Source organism: Poecilia reticulata, chromosome 2, assembly GCF_904066995.2.
Source record: "Poecilia reticulata chromosome 2, P_reticulata-male-v2, whole genome shotgun sequence".
In the NCBI taxonomy this organism is placed as follows: Eukaryota; Metazoa; Chordata; class Actinopteri; order Cyprinodontiformes; family Poeciliidae; genus Poecilia; species Poecilia reticulata.
The window spans coordinates 31,390,057-31,410,915 of record NC_088831.1 but is presented as its reverse complement, the minus strand read 5'-3'; the positions used below and the strand labels follow the sequence as shown (position 1 = coordinate 31,410,915).

Here is a 20,859-nt window from a genome sequence, read left to right as displayed (position 1 = left end):
GTAATAGGTTCACTGGTCCATGTTCAGTTTCCATGGTAACCGACTGCTGAGCTGGCAAGATGACAGTGGACGTCTCCAGCAGATTTTCTGTGGCTTTAATGTGAACAAGCTCTACTGCACCATCAGAGCACAATGCATTAAACAAAATAAGAGAAATCAAACTTTTGTCAGAAAATGTCTGTCCAAAATGGCTCATTGGTAACACAAGAACTCATCAATGTTCTCTAAATCAAAACCCCCTCCGACCAGAGTTCAACATGGAGATTCTCACCTTATACCTGTCTAAATAAGAGCTTGACTGCAAAGCTTTTAGATGGGATATTCAGTTTGTTTAGCCTTTTTTAACTTATTACTAATAAACTGATTGGTAGTCTAGGTGTAAAATCATTTAAGTCAGATCCCAGACCCTGAAAACGTTAATTTAGGTTTGCAAGTTTCATTTAACTCAACTGTCTGCAGTCATTTCCTAATTAGTAAGAAGGGTCCACCGGTGTGTAATTTCATCCTAGTTTAAATAGAGGTTTTCTTGTAGAACATTGTGAACAAACAGCATCATAATTTAAAAGGAACTCAGCACATGTGTAGGAAATAAGGATTGCAAACTTGTTTCACCCTGCAACTCTGCAGTTTGTGTCATTTTATGGGGTGCAGCTGTCTTCAGACCCACTGAATGAAGTCCCAATAATTGATCTCCAATGTCTTCGCAGTGCATTAAGACCTACAAGTCTGACTGGCATGTGGTCAACTACAAGTACGAGGATTATTCTGGGGATTTTCGACAGCTTCCAAAGTAAGTCGGCAGTTCAAATCCTTGGCTCTGCAGTGAGTAAAATTAACTTGTCCTACATTATGACATCAGCATAAGGGGAGTAATAACAGGTACTCGATAACGCGTACATGCCAAAGCTGTCATCTATTTCCATCTGCTGCTTTGGAAAAAATGCTGCGTGTCCTAATTACAAGGAAACACCTATGTCTAATGTACGTACAAACCAGTGTTTCCTTTTTGTTTCATGGAGCACGGCACCATTTCTAAAATACAGCCATGTGGAAAACACCCTCATTGTCAAGAGGTTGTGTCATCAATGACAGTTTCTTCCCTGAAGAATATATAGTTTACTGGTAGTGTGTTAGCTGACAATGTCCTGCACACTGCAACGATTGCCAAATGCTTTGTTGCTTCACTCATTCTTGGGAAATTAAAACAATGCTTCACGACACAGATCGCCTGTTAAATCCCTGGCACTGTTTCCGTTAATGTGCAGTTAGCATTTGGCAACTTTTCATTTCCTAGTTTCCTTGGACCATTACTGTGAAATGCAGAATTTGTATCATTCTGGACTTTCCATTTACAATGTTAACTGCTGACACTTTTAGAGAAGAGTTTTCCAAATATAGTTTATTAAAATAAGTCAAAAGTTAAAAATGTAATCCCTGTCAAAACACAATGCGTTTGAAAAAAATGTACACAAAAAAGTGTTGCTTGATCAAAGTCAAATTTCACCTGTTCTTACAGCAAAGTACCCCGGCCTGAAAAACTGGCGGTTCATGTGTTTGAAGTGGATGAAGATGTTGATAAAGAGGAGGTAAGTCCATGCACTACATTAGTTCCTATATTGGTGTCACATATGTGTCGTTTTATTATTTCTTTTTCATAAAATATCACATCAAAGCTATCCTGCAAAGACTAGCTTTCCCTAAATGTGGCATTATTTCTTCCTCTGTTTGAAGTAAAGCACCATTTTCTGCCTCAGAGCTGAACTCAAAGGACTGAAATTAAGCGTAATAAAATTTTTGTTGCTGGATCAGAGGCAGATTTCAGAGCTTCAGCATTAATCTCTCTTCGTCTTCTGCTCATTCATGTGTGACAGAGGGGATGTGTGCTCCTGCGAAGATTAAATGACTATAATTGTTGTCTTTGGAACGACTTGTAAGTCTACAACAAAGACGCTAATAAGTCACCTGACAAACCCTCAGATCTTGTTGGGAGTGTTTAAAGCAGGAAAGATAATCCTAAACTCTTGTCGAAACAAGTGTTATCTGAAATAGTACAAGGTCACCGACTGCTTTGAGAGATGTATCGCAATTATCCTGACCTTCCTCCACATCCCACTTTTGGTGGATTTTTTTTTTTTCAGCTATACAAATTATGAGTTACATTAAAAATTTAAAAAAATTGGATTGATTTATGCTGGTCTAATTTTTTTAGTAACATAGAAGCCATACCTTTTAATGGGGTTTGTGTATACATGTTTTATCCACACGATAACTGCGTGTGTTAGACATCTGCAACATTTGTTGTCCATCTCTGTCCTGTGTCCTCAGTTTGGCCTTAGATCTCGAATGCCTTCTGTTTCTGTCTCACTAGTCACTTTTCTGCCTTTATGGTCTGTACTTGTGAAGGCTGTCTAGACACAGATGAGATTAAAAAGGCTCTGACCCCTTTCCAGCTGCTTTTTAGCGTTCTTCAGTCCTCCACAATGAAACTGCGAGAAGACAGTCAGCACTTTTAAAATCCCCTTTTGTTTTACTAGGCAGAGAAAAGGAGTAAAAACGGACATTGGATCAGAGCAAGTGACATCTTGAGAGGTCATTTGCTTTAATGCAGGAAAGTTCTTACTGCAGGGCTGATATAAACCAGGACAGATCTTCTATCACTGCTCTGCTAATTGGTTTATTTTTGCAGACGATGGAGCAAAGCAGATCACGGTATCTTGTGTTCTGGTCATATGTGAAACTGTGATTTCATCCCACACATGATAGGAGTGTGGCGTGAAACGGCCCGGATTTTTACATCTCTTCTCTGAAGTTGGGGAAATGTATTTGTTTAAAGAGTCAGCGTTTGTTTTATGTCTTTGTGCCTGCTTGTTTTGATTGAGACAGCTCGGCACAGCGCCGGTTCTCTGTGTCTTCTCAAAGCAGTAGATGAAAGCCGAAAGCCTTTGCACACACCAGGACCATGGCAGGGTCACTAATTAGTAACATGATCTAATTCTTATGAAGCTTGTATGCAAAAAATAAAGAAATAAAATAAGTCCAAAGTTCTTAAAGTACAAATTTTCTCTGGTTTTCTAAATAAGTAGATGTCTTTAATAATTATATTGCCATTCTAAACTACATTTCTAAACTTTTCTTCTTGTCTTATAATTTCTTTATGTCTTGTAGGACACTGCCTCCTTAGGATCCCAGAAAGGGGGCATTTCCAAGCACGGCTGGCTGTATAAAGGGAACATGAACAGTGCCATCAGTGTCACCATGAGGGTGAGAAAACAGTGATGAAAACTTTCAAAGGTGGCCTTTTTGGGCTCTTCAGAAAAAGTTTAATAAGAGAAACTCTGCTGACAAACACATCTAGATGTGAGAATCTTTCTGCTGATTTAATACCTGCTTAGGAACTCTGATACTAATCATCATGGAAAGTCTTCTTTTTTTGTCCCAGTTAATCACTGTAATGATTCATTTTCTAAGCTCGGGAGTGCGGTTTTATCCAGGATTTATTTACGTAAGGGATAATGTCTGACAGGGTGCCTATTTTTAGGAATTAATGGATGAAGTTAAGCAAACAGGTTCGAAGTAGTGTTGCCTTAACAACAATATGGCCAGGGCCTTTCTGTGTGCTGTTTGCATGTCTTAACACTGCATGCATTGGTAATCTCCAGATACCAGACAGCAGTGCAAAAGCATTTAGGTCAGATTAATTGGTTGACTAAACTGTGCTTATGTGTGCATGTGTGCATGCATGTCAGTCTTATACAAGTCCCCTGCAGATATATTTATAGTTACTTTTCTTTATACATATTGCACCCATAAAATTCAATGCATTTTATGTGGGATTTTACACAATTACACAAGGCTTTATGGTTTCCAGTGCGGTGTGCATTTTTATTCAGCCTCTCTCTACCCAGAAAACCCTGAAAAACATTAAATTGCCTAAATGGTAAATGGCCTGTACTGACTGAACACTAACACATATTGTAGTGCAGTGGATTTTTATTGGTAAAGTCTTTGTGGATGGATCTACAATTGCAAACGAGACAAATGAACAAAATGCAACTTTTTTCTTTTCCAATAACGTAGACTTGTTTCTTTCCATCATTTCAGTCGTTCAAGAGGCGGTATTTCCACCTTACGCAACTTGGGGACGGTTCATACAATCTAAACTTCTACAAGGATGAGAAGATCTCCAAAGAGCCAAAAGGAACCATTTTCCTGGATTCCTGCATGGGTGTGGTTCAGGTACGCTCTGAATTCTTGAGGTCATCTCTGGCACAGAGACCCTGATTGTTGAAGCCTGCTGAACCCGAATGACCGTTTGCGTGTTTTCCCAAACAGGATATCCATGTTGGCGCCGTGTTTGCTAATGACGTAGCCCGCTCCCTTATGGGGGATTTAAAAGCCTGACAATACATGCAACCATTCTGGAAATTTCCTCATTGCAATCCTCAACAGGATTAGCTTGAAGCATGAGTTGCAACAGACAAAGCTGTCAAAAGAAGTTGTTGACAGCTGCTGAAGAGTGTCCTCTGCATTTTCATGAAAGCTGAGCTCTCTCCTCCCCAAGGTTGTGTTTTTCTGCTGACACTCAGCCGGTGAAGCAAGGTGAATGCTGAGGCCTCACTTCCGAGCACTTTCCTCTGGCCTCTCAATCAATTCTGTGCTCTTCCATCTGATCATATGGAGAAAACAATTCATGTGGGCATTACCATATATCTATCATCACAGTTGATGGAAAGAATCTGATTAACCTGTCAGGAGGTCAGCTGGATGATTGGGATACAATCGTAAGGGGGAGCAGGACTCTGGTATTTATCCTTAAAACCTTCAAGATGTTTAGAGCTTTTATCTTTGTGGCTTATGAAGACTTTACCTTCCTTTAAGTTTTCTTATAGCAACAAAATTGTATTTATGTCAATATTTGGCATAAAACAAAGGCTTAAACATCTGAAATGAAAGTAACCTTTGAAAAAGCAGAATAATAACCAGAAAAAAAAAAGATTTAAAATCCCTTTGTCTCCTTTCTATTCAAACCTCATTGGTGTCACTCTCAGAAAGAATGATCACTTCAGCCATTAAATAAATAATGGCCTCTCTAAGAACACTGGAGAGTTTTTAGAGAGGTCCTCTGAAGTGTATCAAGTACAGTACGATGATGCACTCCTCGTTACTTGCATTGGAGTGTGAAAATTTCCAGATTGTCTGAGCATTCACAAAACTTCAGTGGTGAAATTGTCGCAGTGGTGGCATTATGCCGGAGCGTTTTGTGCTGCATGGAAAGAGCCTGGTCACAGGAGTGGTAGTTTGAGCGTGACATGTAGATCTGCGTGGCGTTGGTGTCAGATAATCTGAAGCAGTAAGTCACCAAACTCACTCTATGCCAAGACTATAACATAATCACACCCTCAGTGGGCCGTTTATGCTCCGAGTATAACCTAGTTTGCTCAGTTCATATCTCTTGTGTTTTTCCGAGCAAACTTCAGAATCACACGTCATTAAGCCGCGGCCCACAGCCGTTTCTCAATAACTTGCTCCATGAGTAGACCTGCAGATGTTTATGTTGCAGCTGGAATGGCATGTGAGATGACTTCATGCTGCTCTTCAAGCTGCTCCAACACTTTGGGAGGGAGCAAGCATTTGCACAAAAGCACACTAGATTTGTCCTAATTATGTGAGTAGTGATCTCTGCTGACCAAGTCTGAGCTCAGAAATATAAAAAGGTATGTAATGCAATCTGTCAGAGGATTTTATTTTCTTTTATCTTATTTTTTTAAATCAGGGTCACTAAATGATTTGTGTAGCTGTGTTGTCAAAAAAAAATTAGTTGAGTCTTTCAACCTGTAGTGTTCATCCCGATTATGCCTGTTATTATCATAGTTTTATTTCTGTCCTAAACACCCTCCTCATTATTCACTCTGCCTGCCACTGACTGTTCCTCCCAGTCACTCCCACTCTGTTGTTTTTTACTGTTCAGACAAGAAAAAGAAAATGACAGAATAACAAACACCAAAGTGCTAACTTTAATGAGACAACGCTTTCCCCAATCCTTGAAAGACTCCTAGCTAGTTTATTGAAATCCAGAATAAATATCTGACCTCTGCAGAGCTGTCGTGTCACAAACAAACTGCAGCTGCTTTGGCCCCAATTGCTTCTGAACGGGCTGAAACTGAGAACCGTTAAAAGCCTAAAATGGGGCAGTGACATCACTCTTGGTGGCTGATTGAGGTCACATTTTGGCTGCAGGTAATTTTGTTTTCTGTAGCTGTGGAAGGTCAGTGCTGCACTCTTGCTTAGCTCCAACTTATTTCACCTGTGGTCCACATTCCTTCAAAACAAAACTCACCTCTCGCTTATTTATGTAGAGAAATTGTTGATCCAGTAAACTGTGTGAAAGTTTAGTAGATTTATGAGCTTACAAAGCAAAGAGAGAGCAGTGAAGATGAGGGGAGGTATTGAAATGAACCAAGGCATGGTTTAAATCATAAAAATAAACGTCTTCTGCCTTTTGCTGACTGGGTAGGAGTTTAATATTTGGATTGGAGCCGGTAATAAAACATTCCACCTCTCCCCGACCCTGCAGTTTTGAGTCTGTGCAGAATATTACTTACCAATATTACCTTTTTTCATGTTTTGATTGTATTATCTGTGCAGAACAACAAAGTTCGGAGGTTTGCTTTCGAGCTGAAGATGCAGGATAAGAGCACGTACCTGCTGGCTGCAGAAAGCGAAGCGGAGATGGAGGACTGGATCAACATGCTCAACAAGATCCTCCACAGCAGCTTTGAGATTGCCATGCAGGAGAAGAGGAATGGAGACATTCATGATGGTGTGTGTGTGTGTGTGTCTGTGTGTGTTTTTGACATGACAATGAGTATTATTTTGTGTCCACACAAATCTTTAACATGGAAATTATCACAAAAATAGCTTTTTATGGTAACAGTGATCAAAAGTATGTGAATTAAGTCAGCGTTTTATTTTATTAAATCAATTTTGGTGGGTGAATTATACTTTGTTTCCATGTTGAATCTTTAACCAATCAGTTTCTAAGCAAAATCACTTTTGCTTTTTAAGTTTCTGCTGTCAGAAATGTGAAAGATGAAGAAAGTTCACACAGTTTGTACTGCTGTTTTCAGAATAGAAATTATTTTTCATATACCTGAATTATTAAATATATATCAAAATCTAACGCTAAATCCCATTTAAAGTTAGGCAGCCTTGGTTGATGTTTGTCCTTGTTCGTATTTGTTCTTCTTTGTTTTCTTCATTCTCTTAAGCCGATGAATACAATGTTGCGTAACCATTGACATGATGTGACCCTGAGTTATTTACATTATTAAGCAGCCTTTATTTCCTGGTTTGTTCCTCATTAGTCTTTATGTAACAAGGCTAATTATGCTGCCCAGCTATTATAATTATTAGATTACCTTCAGAGATGCTGGATAATAATGATTCTTTATGAGTCCTAGCACTCATCTCCTCTGTTTCCTAGTAGCCTTTCTAATGTATAGTGTTGTTGGAGAAGTAACACCAGACCACCCAGGCTTCTAATGCTCACCTCCTGTCTCTTAGGAGGCTTAGCCTTGTAAGAGAGAAATAGCAACTGCCTCCCTGCAGAATGCTCCACTGATCTTTTTAACTCTTCAGCTTTTATTAATTATCCTGTGCTTTAGAAAAAGAGGATTGGGGGTCACTGAGGTTGAAAATATCTGGGAGGTTGTTTTTTTTTTGTAATATTCCTCTGAGACTTCCAGTGTCTCCCTTTCTGTCCCAATTGCACAGCTTCCACAGCTGAATTAGTGTTTACTAAGCCTTAACGTGTCAGGAAATGATTATGGGGGATTCACTTTGCCATCTCTGTGGTTTTTTTTGTTTGTTTTGCTTTGTTTTACCTCCATTGTGATTTATATTTTCTTATAGATGATGATCTTGGAAAGTCAGACAGTTCTTCTGGCAGCCTGGATAGCTTTCAGGTAGGTCCTACTTGTGCATTCAGCACAACACTTCTGGTACTTTTTAAAACAGCAAAGAAAGAGAAACTCTTTTGCCACAAACATGTGTTTTCATTTGGGATTTTGGGATCAAATGCCTGAATTTGGCAGAGTTATGTGTTTTTGTAAATCTGATCTGACGTTTAACACAGACCTCCGTATTTATTGGAGCCTCGCATGAACATGTAAAAATTTATATTTTACTGCAATGAGGTAGTCCCATCACATACAGAAAGCAGAGTGGTGTAACTACTCTGCTTTCAGCCTCAAGTGAAACAAGTATCTTCTCTCATCTTGGAGAGTATGTACAGTATATGCCTTTAAGTGTTTTTTTTTTTGTTTTTTTTGCAACAAGCACTTCACATTGGGTCTGGAGTAAAACAAAGAATGGATGCCCCTTGTTAGGTGTGATTGAGGGTGTATGATGCAGCAGGTCTGTTTCTCCTCCAAAGGTTCTGGAAACCATAATAATATGCAGGGGACGACAAATGCTTTCCAACCAGGACTTTTCAAAAACAAGTAGCCAAATTGGCACCAAAGTGTGTCACTAAACACCAGAAAGATTTCTGTAAAACGGTTTAAAAATACTGACTCAAAGGCCACGTCTTTTCATCCTAGGATCATATTCAGTGTCAGCATTTTACTGTGCCTCTAAACATTTCCCTGTCAAAAATCATCGTAGAACAAAAAGGAAAACAGGCTATTTTAAATTAGAAGCCTTCAAAGCCATGCAGACCGAAAAGAATTCAGATTCAGACATTTGAAATAAAAAAAATAAAAAAATAAAAACCTCTGATGCTGTTATTGCACTCAGTGCTGCATAATAGAAAAAACATATGCTTTAATAGATGTGGAAACTTATGGGTGAAAAGAGTGTGATTGGTGACACTCTGCTCCTGAGATGGATGCTGGCACCACATCAGTCTCGCCACCAGTCCACATGTCATCTGTTAAATATGAAGCCTCGCTTCCAGCTGGGTGCAAATGGCAACAAAATGTTCTAAATGTAAAACCATCTGGGCATGAAACTTTGCGGTTTTTTCTCTGGTTTAGGCACTGTTTTGTTCCCTTATAGAGCACCAGAGATATTGAGTCAAGAATGAGGAGTGAAACCAGACTGAAGCTGTTCACAGTGGATCCAGACACACAGGTAAGGTTCGGCGTGGTTTCACAATAAAACTCACATGTGATAAAATATAATTTCAAGATAAAGGATCAAACTTGCCAATGTGCTGTCTGCAGAGACTGGACTTCTCAGGAATAGAGCCGGATGTCAAGCAGTTCGAGGAGAAGTTTGGCAAGCGACTTCTGGTCAACTGCAACGATCTCTCATTCAACCTGCAAAGCTGCGTGGCGGAGAATGAGGAGGGGCCGACGACAAATGTAATGCTTTAGAGTTCAGAACTACCTCTAAGTTATGAATTAAATGGTTTGTCAGAGCAACCTGATGGGCTCTCAGTGCTGTCAAGATAGCAACCAGGCTGTTGGCTCAGGAATTTATAATGAAATCTGAAGTCCTGCTGTCCCTCCTGGAATCTACTGTCCACTGAAGTCTTAACATCTTCTCTCTCCACAAACATAGAGGAGGAACTTTGATTTTTTGTTGATGTTAACATAAAGCTTTCCATCTACCCACAAACAAAGGAATAACCAAAACCTACCGCATGGAATATGTAGCATTTACTCTCTAATTGTTCATAATGGCTCAGTGAAAATCATGTCCATGTTAAACTATGCCTTTAATACAATATAGACCAAGGAACAAAGCAGACCAGTTGTGGATAAAGTTGCGGTACAATCCATATCACCCTGAACACACAACCACCAGTCAATAACATGATAGTAGTGGCATGATGCTGTTGGGATCCAACTCAAATGCTCCTTTGTGTTTTGTCTGCCACACGAATCCCAAAGTACATCATAATTCAAGGTTGTTACATGAGAAAGTGAGGAAAAAATAAAAAATGAAAAATGAAAGAGGTATGAATATATTTTTTAAGATCAAGGAAACGTGTCACTGTTTTATGGCATCTTGTGTGACGTTGCCTGGTTTAATCTTCAAAAACAGTTCAGGTTTACAGGACAGTGAGATCTCAGGGAACGTCATCATCACCTCGGACTGTTGCCTTTCGCAGGTGGAGCCTTTCTATGTCACTCTGTCGCTGTTCGACATCCAGAACGGCAGGAAGATCTCCTCTGACTTCCAAGTTGACTTAAACCACCAGTCTGTCAGGGGAATGGTTCCCAGCAACACCGGCCAGTATGTGAACGGAGGAGGTGAAGCCCGATCCGAGGGGCAGCGGTTTATCCACGGCGTGCCAGAAGCAGCTTTGCTGTACCCCAAACAGGTAGAGAGGAAGTTAAATCGCGGCTGCTAAAATTGGCATGACCAAACGTGTCTGACTTTTCTGCTTGTGCTGACAGGGAGTGTTTTCAGTGACATGCCCTCATCCAGACATCTTCCTGGTGGCTCGCATCGATAAGGTGCTTCAGGGGGGAATCAACCACTGTGCCGAGCCATACATGAAGAGTTCAGACTCCACCAAGGTAACGATGAGTTATCCACAGTCTCCCTATGAGGAATCACGTTCCCCTAAACTCAGCAGGGTATCGTGCTGAGTTTAGCATGTTTACATCTTTTTCCATCAATAATCGTTCCTGTTTGTCAGAATTTATATTAGCTGTTCAAAATTAGAGCATGCAAGAAAGTTTAGGTAGTTTTATTTCAGACTATTCACCATCTGAAATTTGTTTCCGATTTGCCTGTGTTAGGTTAGGCAGCACGCCGAGTTCTGTCTCAGTACTTTAAGTGCAATGGTGTCCACTCCACATGTGTTTAACATCTTAGTCAAGTGTCTCCATTTTCCACTAGATGGCACAGAAGGTCCTGAAAAATGCTAAGCTGGCGTGTAGTCGATTGGGTCAGTACAGGATGCCCTTCGCCTGGGCAGCAAGGTACTCTATTCTCTCTAATAAATGTTTCAACATCGCTACTTATTTTTCAGATTTCAACCCTTTTCAAGGATGGGTTTTAGTTCACATCACAAAAGTATCCAACAGTATTTCCTGATTTTAGGATGTTTTTTTTTTTTTTTGTTTCTCAGACCCTTGTTCAAAGATGCATCTGGGACACTTGACAAAAGTGCCCGCTTCTCAGCTCTGTACAGACAGGACAGCAACAAACTGTCCAATGACGACATGCTCAAGTTGCTGGCGGATTTCAGAAAGTGAGCAAAGTTTCTCTGAGCGTGTTCTGCTATTAGAGCCTCTAAGTAATCACACAGATGTGCTGGGTGGAAAGTATCTGGCCCTGCAAAAATATTGCTTTGTCTTAGGAAAATCTCACCTCTGTTAACGCACTCAGACGTCCTTTCTAGATGACCTGTCTGCTTCCTATTTAGTCTAACGAATCCTCAACTCAAGCTTATTTTCCTTTTCACAGACCAGAGAAGATGGCCAAGCTGCCTGTAATCCTTGGAAACCTTGACGTTACCATCGACAGTGTTGCCCCTGACTTAACGAGTAAGTCCTTTGGGGTTTAGCAGAAGAGATGAAAGTTCCTTTTCGTCAGAACATAACAGCTCTCATTGTCTGCTGGCTGTTTATCAGCTCTTGTCTCTCCTGCTTCTCCATCTAGATTGCGTTACCTCATCTTACATTCCTGCGAAGCAGTTTGATGTCAGCGAGAGGAGCAGTGTGTTTTTCGAAGTGGAGGAGTTTGTGCCGTTCATCGCCAAATGTTCTCAGCCTTTCACCATCTACAACAATCACCTCTACGTCTACCCAAAGCACTTGAAATATGACAGCCAGAAGTCATTTGCAAAGGTAGCACCATCGCATTGCTTCTTTGTGGGTTTATTTATGCAGCTGTGGGAAGCAAAGCTGAAAGGTCGGAAGATTTTTAAGGTGGTGTCAGAGTTGCTGTTCCATCCAAGCTGCTTTTAACCGGGCCACTTTTGCTTTCTGTGTCTTTAATCAGGCTAGAAACATAGCTGTCTGCATTGAGTTCAGGGACTCAGACGACGAAGAAGCTGTTTCACTTAAGGTAAATATTCTCAAGAGGTGGAAAGGGAATCTCCTTAGGACTGTTTTTGCAATTCACAGAACTTAAATCACTTTTCTTCCTTTCTCAGTGCATCTATGGGCGACCTGGAGGACCCTTGTTTACCAAAAATGCCTTTACCTCAGTGTTACATCACCAGCACAACCCCGAGTTCTATGATGAAGTAATAAAACTTACGACTAGCCCATCAAATATATCGTTAAATGGAAGTAAAACCCGGCACTAACACTTTCACTTGTGCTCTTATGGATTAGTTTAAGATCGAGTTGCCAACACAGCTCCACGAGAAACATCATTTGCTGTTTACCTTCTACCATGTGAGCTGTGACAGCAACAGCAAGGCCAGCACCAAGAAGAGAGACGTGGTTGAAACTCAAGGTAGTGCTCAATCCCTAACTTCTACATGCAAAAGGCAATTCCTGTTTAATGCTGTCACCCCGTAATGTACACACGCCTCTAAGACATGCCTTCTGGAAGCCGTGCTTCATCTGCAGTTTCCATTTCCTTCTTTGTAATTAGTCGCGTCACCATTAAAGCCATATATAAATAGTTTATCAAGCCTGCTTCAGATCTTGGCATACATTATTTTTATGGTTGTTAAGGAAGAACCATAATTATATGATGTGTATTACAATGGCTTGCAGATGTATGCATATTCCTTGAAGTTTTTCATGTTTTTCAACAAGTGGTTTTGGACAAAATGTGGAAAAAAACCAAAAAACAAATAGTACAAATACATTTGCACATAACCGTTCATAGTTTGTTATTCGCAAACATAATTTAAAGAAAGAAAAAGTCTGACAGTATGACCCTTGGCTCTACTCATAAAACTCAGGCCTACAGTTTAGGGGAGATGGGGCGAAAAAGGATTCAGTCTTTAAGCCAGTCTGCGTTACTGTTGTTACTGGCAAACACTGGAAAGCTCATGTTGTTTTCCTCTATATCTGCTCACAGTGGGATACGCCTGGCTCCCTTTGCTGAAGGACGGCCGGGTGATAATGAATGAACATCACATCCCTGTTGCTGCTAACCTTCCTGCTGGATACCTCAGCTGTCAAGAGGGCGCCAGCAAGGTAGAGCTTTCCTCTCGGTCTTCAGCAATGCCACTTGTCTCTCTCACACACACACACATTTCTGTATCCTTGTTAATTTTTAAAGCTATTAAAGTTCTTAAGTATTTACGTCATGTCATTGTTTCTACATTGACACTAATAAAACATGAGTTGTCATTTTGCTCATCTTTACAGCATTTGAGTCCTGAGGTCAAATGGGTTGACGGAGGAAAACACTTGTTTAAAGTGTCCACACACCTAGTGTCCACTGTGTACACTCAGGTTTGTCATAAAACAACCCTTAAGAAGTAAAACTGATTATTTGTCAATTTCATGTCGTAGTTGTTTTTCTTTACAGTATTGAAGCTATTTGCAATAAATTTGTTGTGTTTGTTTGTCGTTTTGTGCATTTCAGGATCAACATTTGCACAACTTTTTTCACCACTGTCAGAGTGTTGCATCAGCAGCTCAAGGACCTGGAGGAGAACTGGTCAAATACCTGAAGGTACTCACTGTCCAAAATTAACATTTTCTTACTCAAGGTGATGCAAGATGTTGTTGATAGAAAAACTTCTGTTTTGTTTTTCCAAATTACAGCGCCAAGTGAGGTCATCAGCACATAAAAATATAGTTTGGTGCAGTTATAGATACTGTTTAACCATGCAGTAACACTGCATTAGACACTGGTGTAGCAAAGTAACCCACTTGATAAAGGGTGTAGCTGTAATTTCCTTAAAGGCCTCATAGGGATTCAGACATTTGGGAAGCAAAGCACAAAACGTGTTATTGAGGTGTTGCTACTATGTGCTTCAGCTGAATGTGATCAAGATTAAATTTTTCAACAAAAATGTGGTTCTAGTTTGAGTAAGGCGTGAATTTGTGTAAAAACACCTCATAGGTATTTAAGTACAATGTAGGATCTATGATTCTGTGGGCTGGTGTGTCTTTAAGAGATTTTAAGGACTTTTCTAGGGTGCATGGCATTTGAGACATTACAGAAAAAGAGCATTTTACACTTAAATCTAATGGACTATAACAACAAACCAAATATTGGTTGACACTGAGTCCACAACAAAGGACTCACTAAAAATTAAAAAAATATATATTCCTTTAGAAGATGATTTTATCCTGAGAAACTTCTAAGTTTGGTACAGTTTAAGTTTGGTCTTGGAAGAAACGGAGCAATGCGCAAAAAGCTAGACATATCTAAATGACAGATTTGCACATAAAATGTGACTAAATACATGCCCTGTCCTTTCTGGATGTAGAAAGGATGAAGTGTAATTAGATTAAATTTTCTGCAAAACAAAAAAGGCTTAGCTGTCAATACAGAATTTGTTTACTTTTATAATTTCCCCCACAGAATAATTTTGAAATCTGTCCTCCACTGATTTGCATTGCTCTTCTCTATTTTCTTTACGGTGTAAAGATCTTGGTCTTTGCTCTTTCCATCAGTTAGTATCAGTTCATGGAAACCTTAGCTTACTGTTCCCCTGCTGAACATTGACACAGAAAACAGCATCTGCTGCAGTGCATACCTTCATTTTAAATGTAAACCCAGCTATGAACATGAACAATAGCCAGAGGTCCAAACCGCAGGTCAGCTGTGGTTGATGACAGTTCTCCAGAAAACGTGGCAGGCTTGTGTTAGCTTCCTGAAGGAAGGGACAGATGCGTCGGCATCTAACCTTTCATTTTCAGAAACTGGAGCAAAAGTGGGCATTAACAGAGTTTTCATCTGTTTGAAAACTCTGTTTGTTATTGATAAACCCCAGAATCAGAGGTGCGGCGATGATGATTTTGTAGCTAACTTGAATCAGGAGCATAACCAACACCAGACCATTTTAAAACTGAAAAATGTGGGGATGGTGTTTTAAATTATATGTGGCATCTTATACTGACAAATTATGCTTTGTGACCCAATGCTGTGTGTATTTAACTTTTCACCAATCCCAAAATTATCTAAAGCTTTACTCTGTAACCCTTCAGAAGTTGAAAGTTTACAAAATGTAAACCTGTGCTGTAGTAAGTTCAGCAAATATATTCACATCCTTCACCTTTTACCCACAGAGTTTGCATGCCATGGAGAGTCACGTGATGATCAAGTTCTTGCCAACTATCCTGAATCAGCTGTTTCGAGTGCTGACCAGTGCCACACAGGAGGACGTAGCAGTAAATGTTACAAGGCAAGAGTTTTCCACGTATTTTATTCAAATTCAATGAATTTTATTGATTGCTGATATCCCTTCAGAGAGGGATTCTACAATGATTTTTATACAAGTTATTGTTGAAAAATAAAATCTTATCACACATGCTGCCTTCTGCCTCTTTGTCTGTTAGGGTCATGATTCACATTGTAGCTCAGTGCCACGAGGAAGGCTTGGAACACTACCTTCGCTCTTATGTGAAGGTAAAGCCCGAGAGATCTCAATAAAACTGGATTTTATTTGAACACTGCAGAACTGACCGTTTGCCTGTGAATGTGTCTGATCCAGTTCGTATTCAGGACTGAGTCGTACACTTCCTCCACGACCCGAACAGTACATGAGGAGTTGGCGAAAGCCATGACTGTAATCCTGAAGCCTTCCACTGACTTCCTGACGAGTAACAAGCTGCTCAAGGTGGACCACCGAAACATATGTGCTTTGGGAAGTAAAAGAGTTAAAAAGTTTGTAATGTTCCATGGTTTGTCTGACTGTTTGTCTGTCTTGCAGTATTCATGGTATTTCTTTGAAGCCTTAGTCAAGTCCATGGCTCAGTACTTGATTGAAAGCTGCAAAGTGAGGGTGAGTTTAACTCAGAGGTATCTGCTGATGTTTCCTTGGCTTTAGTCAAAGTTAGCAGTAATCAGAGCTTTTATACAGCTTCGGCACTACAGTTCTACTACTTCCATAATGAAAAAAGACACAACATGTATGATTAAATAGTGCAGTCAGAGGAGCATTTTTAGACAGAAAACCTGCAGTTGTATCAGTAAAGGCACAATACAACCTCTAATTCATCTGCAAGACAAAGTGTTGAAGATTACAAATGAATTTGGGAATTAAAATATTGGTTTAATGGGCATTAAACCAGTCTGATTTTCTTGGTCTTGTGACAACTAACTTTTCGAATCTACTTTGTCGGTTTTACACTTTCTTCGTCATGAGAAAAGAAATAAAGCTGACTACTATTAATTTTCCAATCTGGATGCGTGCTTTATTTTATTTTATTTTACAATTTGTGCTCTTCAGCTGTCAAGGAATCAGCGGTTCTCTGCTTCTTTTCATCACACTGTGGAAACTTTGGTCAACATGATGATGCCACACATCACTCAGAAGTACAAAGACAACCTGGATGCTGCTCGCAATGCCAACCACAGCCTAGCTGTCTTCATAAAGGTGCACTTAAGACAATAAAGATTTACTTTGACTGGTGTGGCTTCTCTGTCTCCTGTGCATCTGAATAATTACACAATTTATTTGATTTGTTCTGCAGCGCTGCTTCAACCTGATGGACCGAGGCTTTGTGTTTAAGCAGATCAACAACTACATCAACGGCTTCATGCCTGGAGATCCAAAGGTACTTTGTTGCAAATCACATCTTTAGTAGAAATAAACTGCAGTCCAAGATCTCTCAGGACTCTGGTTAGTTGTAATTGCATTAAGTGCAGTTTTTTTGGTCTTTGTCTCTTTCTTAATGCAGACGCTGTTTGAGTTCAAGTTTGAGTTCTTGCGCGTTGTGTGCAATCATGAACACTATGTTCCCTTAAACCTGCCAATGCCATTTGGAAAAGGGAGGATACTGAGGTTTCAAGGTGAGAACGTTTCAGGTGCTGTACCTGGCAAATGTATGCTTACCACTGCAAGTTTTCCACATTTTCTGTATGGTCAGGACTGTAACAAGTTAATATCGATTAATTATTCATGCAGATTTTAATGGTTCAAAATTGTTTACACAATTAATTGTTTTTTTTGTTTTTGTTTTTGTTTTTTTTGTTTTTACAAACTAAAGTTCCGGCTGGAAAATCCTGATAAAATACATGTAACTTTGTTGGGTGTGGGAAAAAGTTTAAGGATTTTAAATATTTCTGAGAGGCGATTAAAAAGCTTTTGCGCTATAAATAACAACTAGAAACTGTTTTGAAATAAACCCATCAGCATTTCTTGCAGGTATTTATTTTCGTTTGCCTCAATTATTTGTATTGTCCTCAGATGATACAGAGGAGTCTGATGATACTCCAGTAGGTAGGTGGTTGGAGTCCTCCATGCATGTTGTCTCCAAATAAAGCAGATTTAAATGTGATCATTCATCAGTGAAGACGATGTGGCTATAAAAGAGATTCAAGAGCCATTTTTTCTGTAGCTGCTGAAATTTCTGATGTCTTTTTAAGACTTGCACAAATAAAATGCAGGTTTTAAAAACGTTAAGGCTTCTCTCATCTGCAGTGTTGTTTGAGTGCATATGTGGATAAGCTGGGTTCTGTTCGGTCTTTAGTTTGAATCGTGTCTTTCCACACTCTTGACATGAAACACAGGGCGAAATCAGTCAAACCTGAACATGCAAGCTTGTCTCTCTGTCTGCTTCTGTTTCATGATGATCAGTTGTTTTCCAGGATGGTCTGTAGTTTTACGGCTCTAATCAAATTTACATTGAATCAGATGTTCACTCTCGCTGTCTGGGATTGATTGTGGCTTCATGTCCTTCTGTAAGCTTAGTTTCCTGCTCGCTCCAGGCTGTAACACAGCCGTCATCAACCTCTCCCTGCCCCACAGATCTGCAGATGGATTACTCTCTGACAGAGGACTTCTGTAGGAACCACTTCCTGGTCGGGCTTCTGCTCAGGGAGGTCAGTGCTGCTCTGCAGGAGTTCAGGGAGATTCGGCAGATAGCCATCCAGGTTCTGAAGAGCCTCATGATTAAACACACATTTGATGACCGCTACTCATCCAAGGTATGACGTACGATTTCAGAATGCTTATCCGACTCTTAAATTTTCACTTGTATGCGCAATGATCGTGTTAAATATTATGTTTTGTTTTGTTTTGTTTTTAGAGCCAGCAGGCCAGATTGGCCACCTTGTACTTCCCCTTGTTTGGTCTGCTTCAGGAGAACGTCAACAGGCTTAATGTAAAGGAAGTCTCCCCATTCCCTGTCAACCACTCCAACAATGTAAGAGAGCCACCTAGTGGCGTCTTTTGAGTATTGATTTCCATCCATTAAAAACATAACCGTAACAAACGTAAAGTAATGCAAACATTAAATTAAAACAGCTCTGCGTTATAAACGTCATCATAAATGGGTCAGAAAGAGAAGAAGTGCACTAATTACAGTAAAAAAAAAAAGGAAACAAAGTGAAAGTGAAGAGATAAAGGTCCCACATCAGCTTTGGTGATTAGTTCTTGAATTTCAATTAATTTTGGTTGATTTATGTATTGCCAGTGCACAACAAATGCTGTCTCAAGGCACTTAAAATATATAAAAATTTACATTTTACCGACCTTATTGATAAATTCCAAGTCAATTGCAGACAGTATTTTTTTTGTTTTGTTTTGTTTTTATGTTTGTCACACTTGGTTTTAGATCATGCAAATTACCAACATTGAATATATATATATTTATATATAACCTTACTAAAACCAAAAAGCTTTCTTCAGAACAGATACATTTTATTGATTGTTTTTTTATTCTTATTTTTGTCTTTTTTTACTCAGAACGGACGAGACGATTCGCTCCTGTCTAATGCCTTGATGACACCTCCTAGGTCCAGCACATTTCTGGACACCAGTTTGCACAAAGATGTTTTTGGAGCTATCTCGGGCACAAGTAAGTTAAGAAAACAAAGAAAAGAACACAAAAAGAAACATTATTTAGTCGATTCAGGGTTCCTACCCAGCTTAAAAGTATCTAGAATTTACTTTTATTGCTTCCAGGTTTTGAATTGCCATAAAAAATGTTTTATTTTGTTGATAATTTTTCTCTTTAAATTTCATAAATGTCTTGTAACAGTAAATAAGTATGTTGCGTTTTTTTTATTATTTTATTCAAATGATATTCTTTCTTTGTTGTTATCATATTATGTAAGGAGTTAATATTGTACATAGTAGTAATGACTGAATTGTCATTTAAAAAGGAACTATTTTACTCCCTTTTTTAGACTGATAAGGGAGCCATCATCTTAGCATAAATTTAAAGCAATTTTAAATTCAAATTCAGTTGAAATATAGGAACAAATGTTTACAAACTTTGCTTTATAGAGTCTGTTCACAAAATGTTAGTTCTTACTCCAAGTATTACTGATATTTTAAACCAGAACTGTTCCATATCAAATTCAGGATCTCGTTTCAGCCTTATGATTTCTCCAGGTTTTTCAGACCCAAACTTAATGAGAACAAATTGCTATTAAAGAAGTTGAAAGTTAATAATCCTGTAAACAAACAATTGCTAAAACTCCTGGGGAAAGTAGGATTATTGAGCTTATGTAGAATTTTTAAGATAAATTAGATAATGTGCAGGAACTTTAAATGATTCCTGATAACAGCAAATGCTTGTTTTTGATCCCCCCCCCCTTTCAGCTTCCCCTCATGCAGTCTCCACCCCTAACGTGAACTCTATGCGCCACACCGACTCTCGTGGCTCCCTCATCAGCACAGAATCAGTCAACAGCCTCCATGAGAGGAACCATGACAAAACCAATTCTCTTGACAAGGTATTCTTCTTAATTAAATCTTTTTAAGGGATCCAGCATTTACTGCATTGCACTTCGCTGAAGTTTCACATACTTCCCAGGTTTAAATAAAAAAATTAAAAAGAAAACTGACAAAGTGTTTGTTAACTCTACCCTCAACATCCTGCCTTCGCTGTTCGATCTGCCACAGCAAATGGAGAAGTTTGTGTGGAGACATTGTGTCTGCCTGCTTCCCTTTGTGGAAACTGAGGACATAGTGTGTTCTGTTCACACCAAGCGAGCCACCGTAGACCTCGCCCTGCTCACCGTCCCCTGCATCCCAGAAATCCACCTGCAGCCCATCCCATCTCTTCAAGTATAATTCTTCTTCACACCTCCAAGGAGTGTCCCATCTGGGAATGTGTCTCGAATGTCCTACTTCCCTTAAGCTGTAGCTGTTTCTTTGCCAGAGGATTTTCTGACTTTCATGTTTGTTGTTGTGGTGGAAAGTAGGTCTGTTGCATCAAAAAGTTTGTTTTATTGCCCTTTTTCCTTTTCCCTAGTTTCCTTCAGAGCTTTAAAGCCTGAAATTAAAATTTTCCAGATCTGTAAACGTGTTAGGAGAAAAACTGGGCATGCAGTTTTCAGATCTTATTCATTCCTCAAATTTCTAAAAACAAAAATGCAGTGATGCTTTTATTATCATCAATTAATATTGATTTCTGACATATTTACAGACTGGAATTAATATAAGCAGTTTGAAGTGGCCCAGCAAATGACCCTGTGGTTTTTTTTTTTTTCTTTTATGGTTTCGGGAACTGACTGGCCGATTTGACACCCACATTGCTTTGCCTTCGTCTGACTGTAACATCGACCTCGCTCTTCTCGAGTGACTAGTTAAGACTGCAGGAAGCTGCTCCAGTTGCATCATGCTGTCCATGAAGTCACCCACCTCCAGTTTTAGTCTAGACTGAATGCTGGCAAAAGGACATGTGTGGCATTATTTCCCAACCATGTCTGTGGTAGAGCTGTTTTTAACCGCTATGGTTAAGTTTTCTGTCTGCTCTCTACCTCGTCTGGGAGTATGGTGTTTGCTTAAAGCCACAATTTCCAGTA

The 20,859-nt window shown here is 39.5% G+C and overlaps 1 protein-coding gene across 13 annotated transcripts in view; it reads left to right on the top strand.

Annotated features, from left to right (window-relative positions):
• The window catches only part of zmp:0000001200 (dedicator of cytokinesis protein 9), an 82,676-nt gene that overhangs the window by 44,933 nt on the left and 16,884 nt on the right, over positions 1-20,859 (top strand). For 8 of the 13 annotated variants that reach the window (XM_081603567.1, XM_008398581.3, XM_008398525.3 and 5 more), the window contains exons 4-34: positions 708-790; positions 1,517-1,586; positions 3,166-3,261; positions 4,102-4,236; positions 6,646-6,820; positions 7,912-7,964; positions 9,058-9,132; positions 9,225-9,365; positions 10,118-10,330; positions 10,407-10,529; positions 10,855-10,937; positions 11,087-11,209; positions 11,425-11,504; positions 11,620-11,807; positions 11,962-12,027; positions 12,116-12,208; positions 12,300-12,423; positions 13,000-13,118; positions 13,293-13,379; positions 13,513-13,602; positions 15,168-15,283; positions 15,438-15,507; positions 15,593-15,718; positions 15,812-15,883; positions 16,331-16,477; positions 16,575-16,658; positions 16,782-16,893; positions 17,852-18,030; positions 18,132-18,248; positions 18,791-18,902; positions 19,652-19,785. In XM_081603567.1, the coding sequence (XP_081459693.1) occupies positions 708-790; positions 1,517-1,586; positions 3,166-3,261; positions 4,102-4,236; positions 6,646-6,820; positions 7,912-7,964; positions 9,058-9,132; positions 9,225-9,365; positions 10,118-10,330; positions 10,407-10,529; positions 10,855-10,937; positions 11,087-11,209; positions 11,425-11,504; positions 11,620-11,807; positions 11,962-12,027; positions 12,116-12,208; positions 12,300-12,423; positions 13,000-13,118; positions 13,293-13,379; positions 13,513-13,602; positions 15,168-15,283; positions 15,438-15,507; positions 15,593-15,718; positions 15,812-15,883; positions 16,331-16,477; positions 16,575-16,658; positions 16,782-16,893; positions 17,852-18,030; positions 18,132-18,248; positions 18,791-18,902; positions 19,652-19,785 (3,486 nt within the window). Of the gene's footprint in view, positions 1-707; positions 791-1,516; positions 1,587-3,165; positions 3,262-4,101; positions 4,237-6,645; positions 6,821-7,911; positions 7,965-9,057; positions 9,133-9,224; positions 9,366-10,117; positions 10,331-10,406; positions 10,530-10,854; positions 10,938-11,086; positions 11,210-11,424; positions 11,505-11,619; positions 11,808-11,961; positions 12,028-12,115; positions 12,209-12,299; positions 12,424-12,999; positions 13,119-13,292; positions 13,380-13,512; positions 13,603-15,167; positions 15,284-15,437; positions 15,508-15,592; positions 15,719-15,811; positions 15,884-16,330; positions 16,478-16,574; positions 16,659-16,781; positions 16,894-17,290; positions 17,324-17,851; positions 18,031-18,131; positions 18,249-18,790; positions 18,903-19,651; positions 19,786-20,859 lie in introns of all 13 variants that reach the window. The other 5 variants (XM_081603583.1, XM_008398559.3, XM_081603562.1 and 2 more) reach the window with 1 other exon arrangement.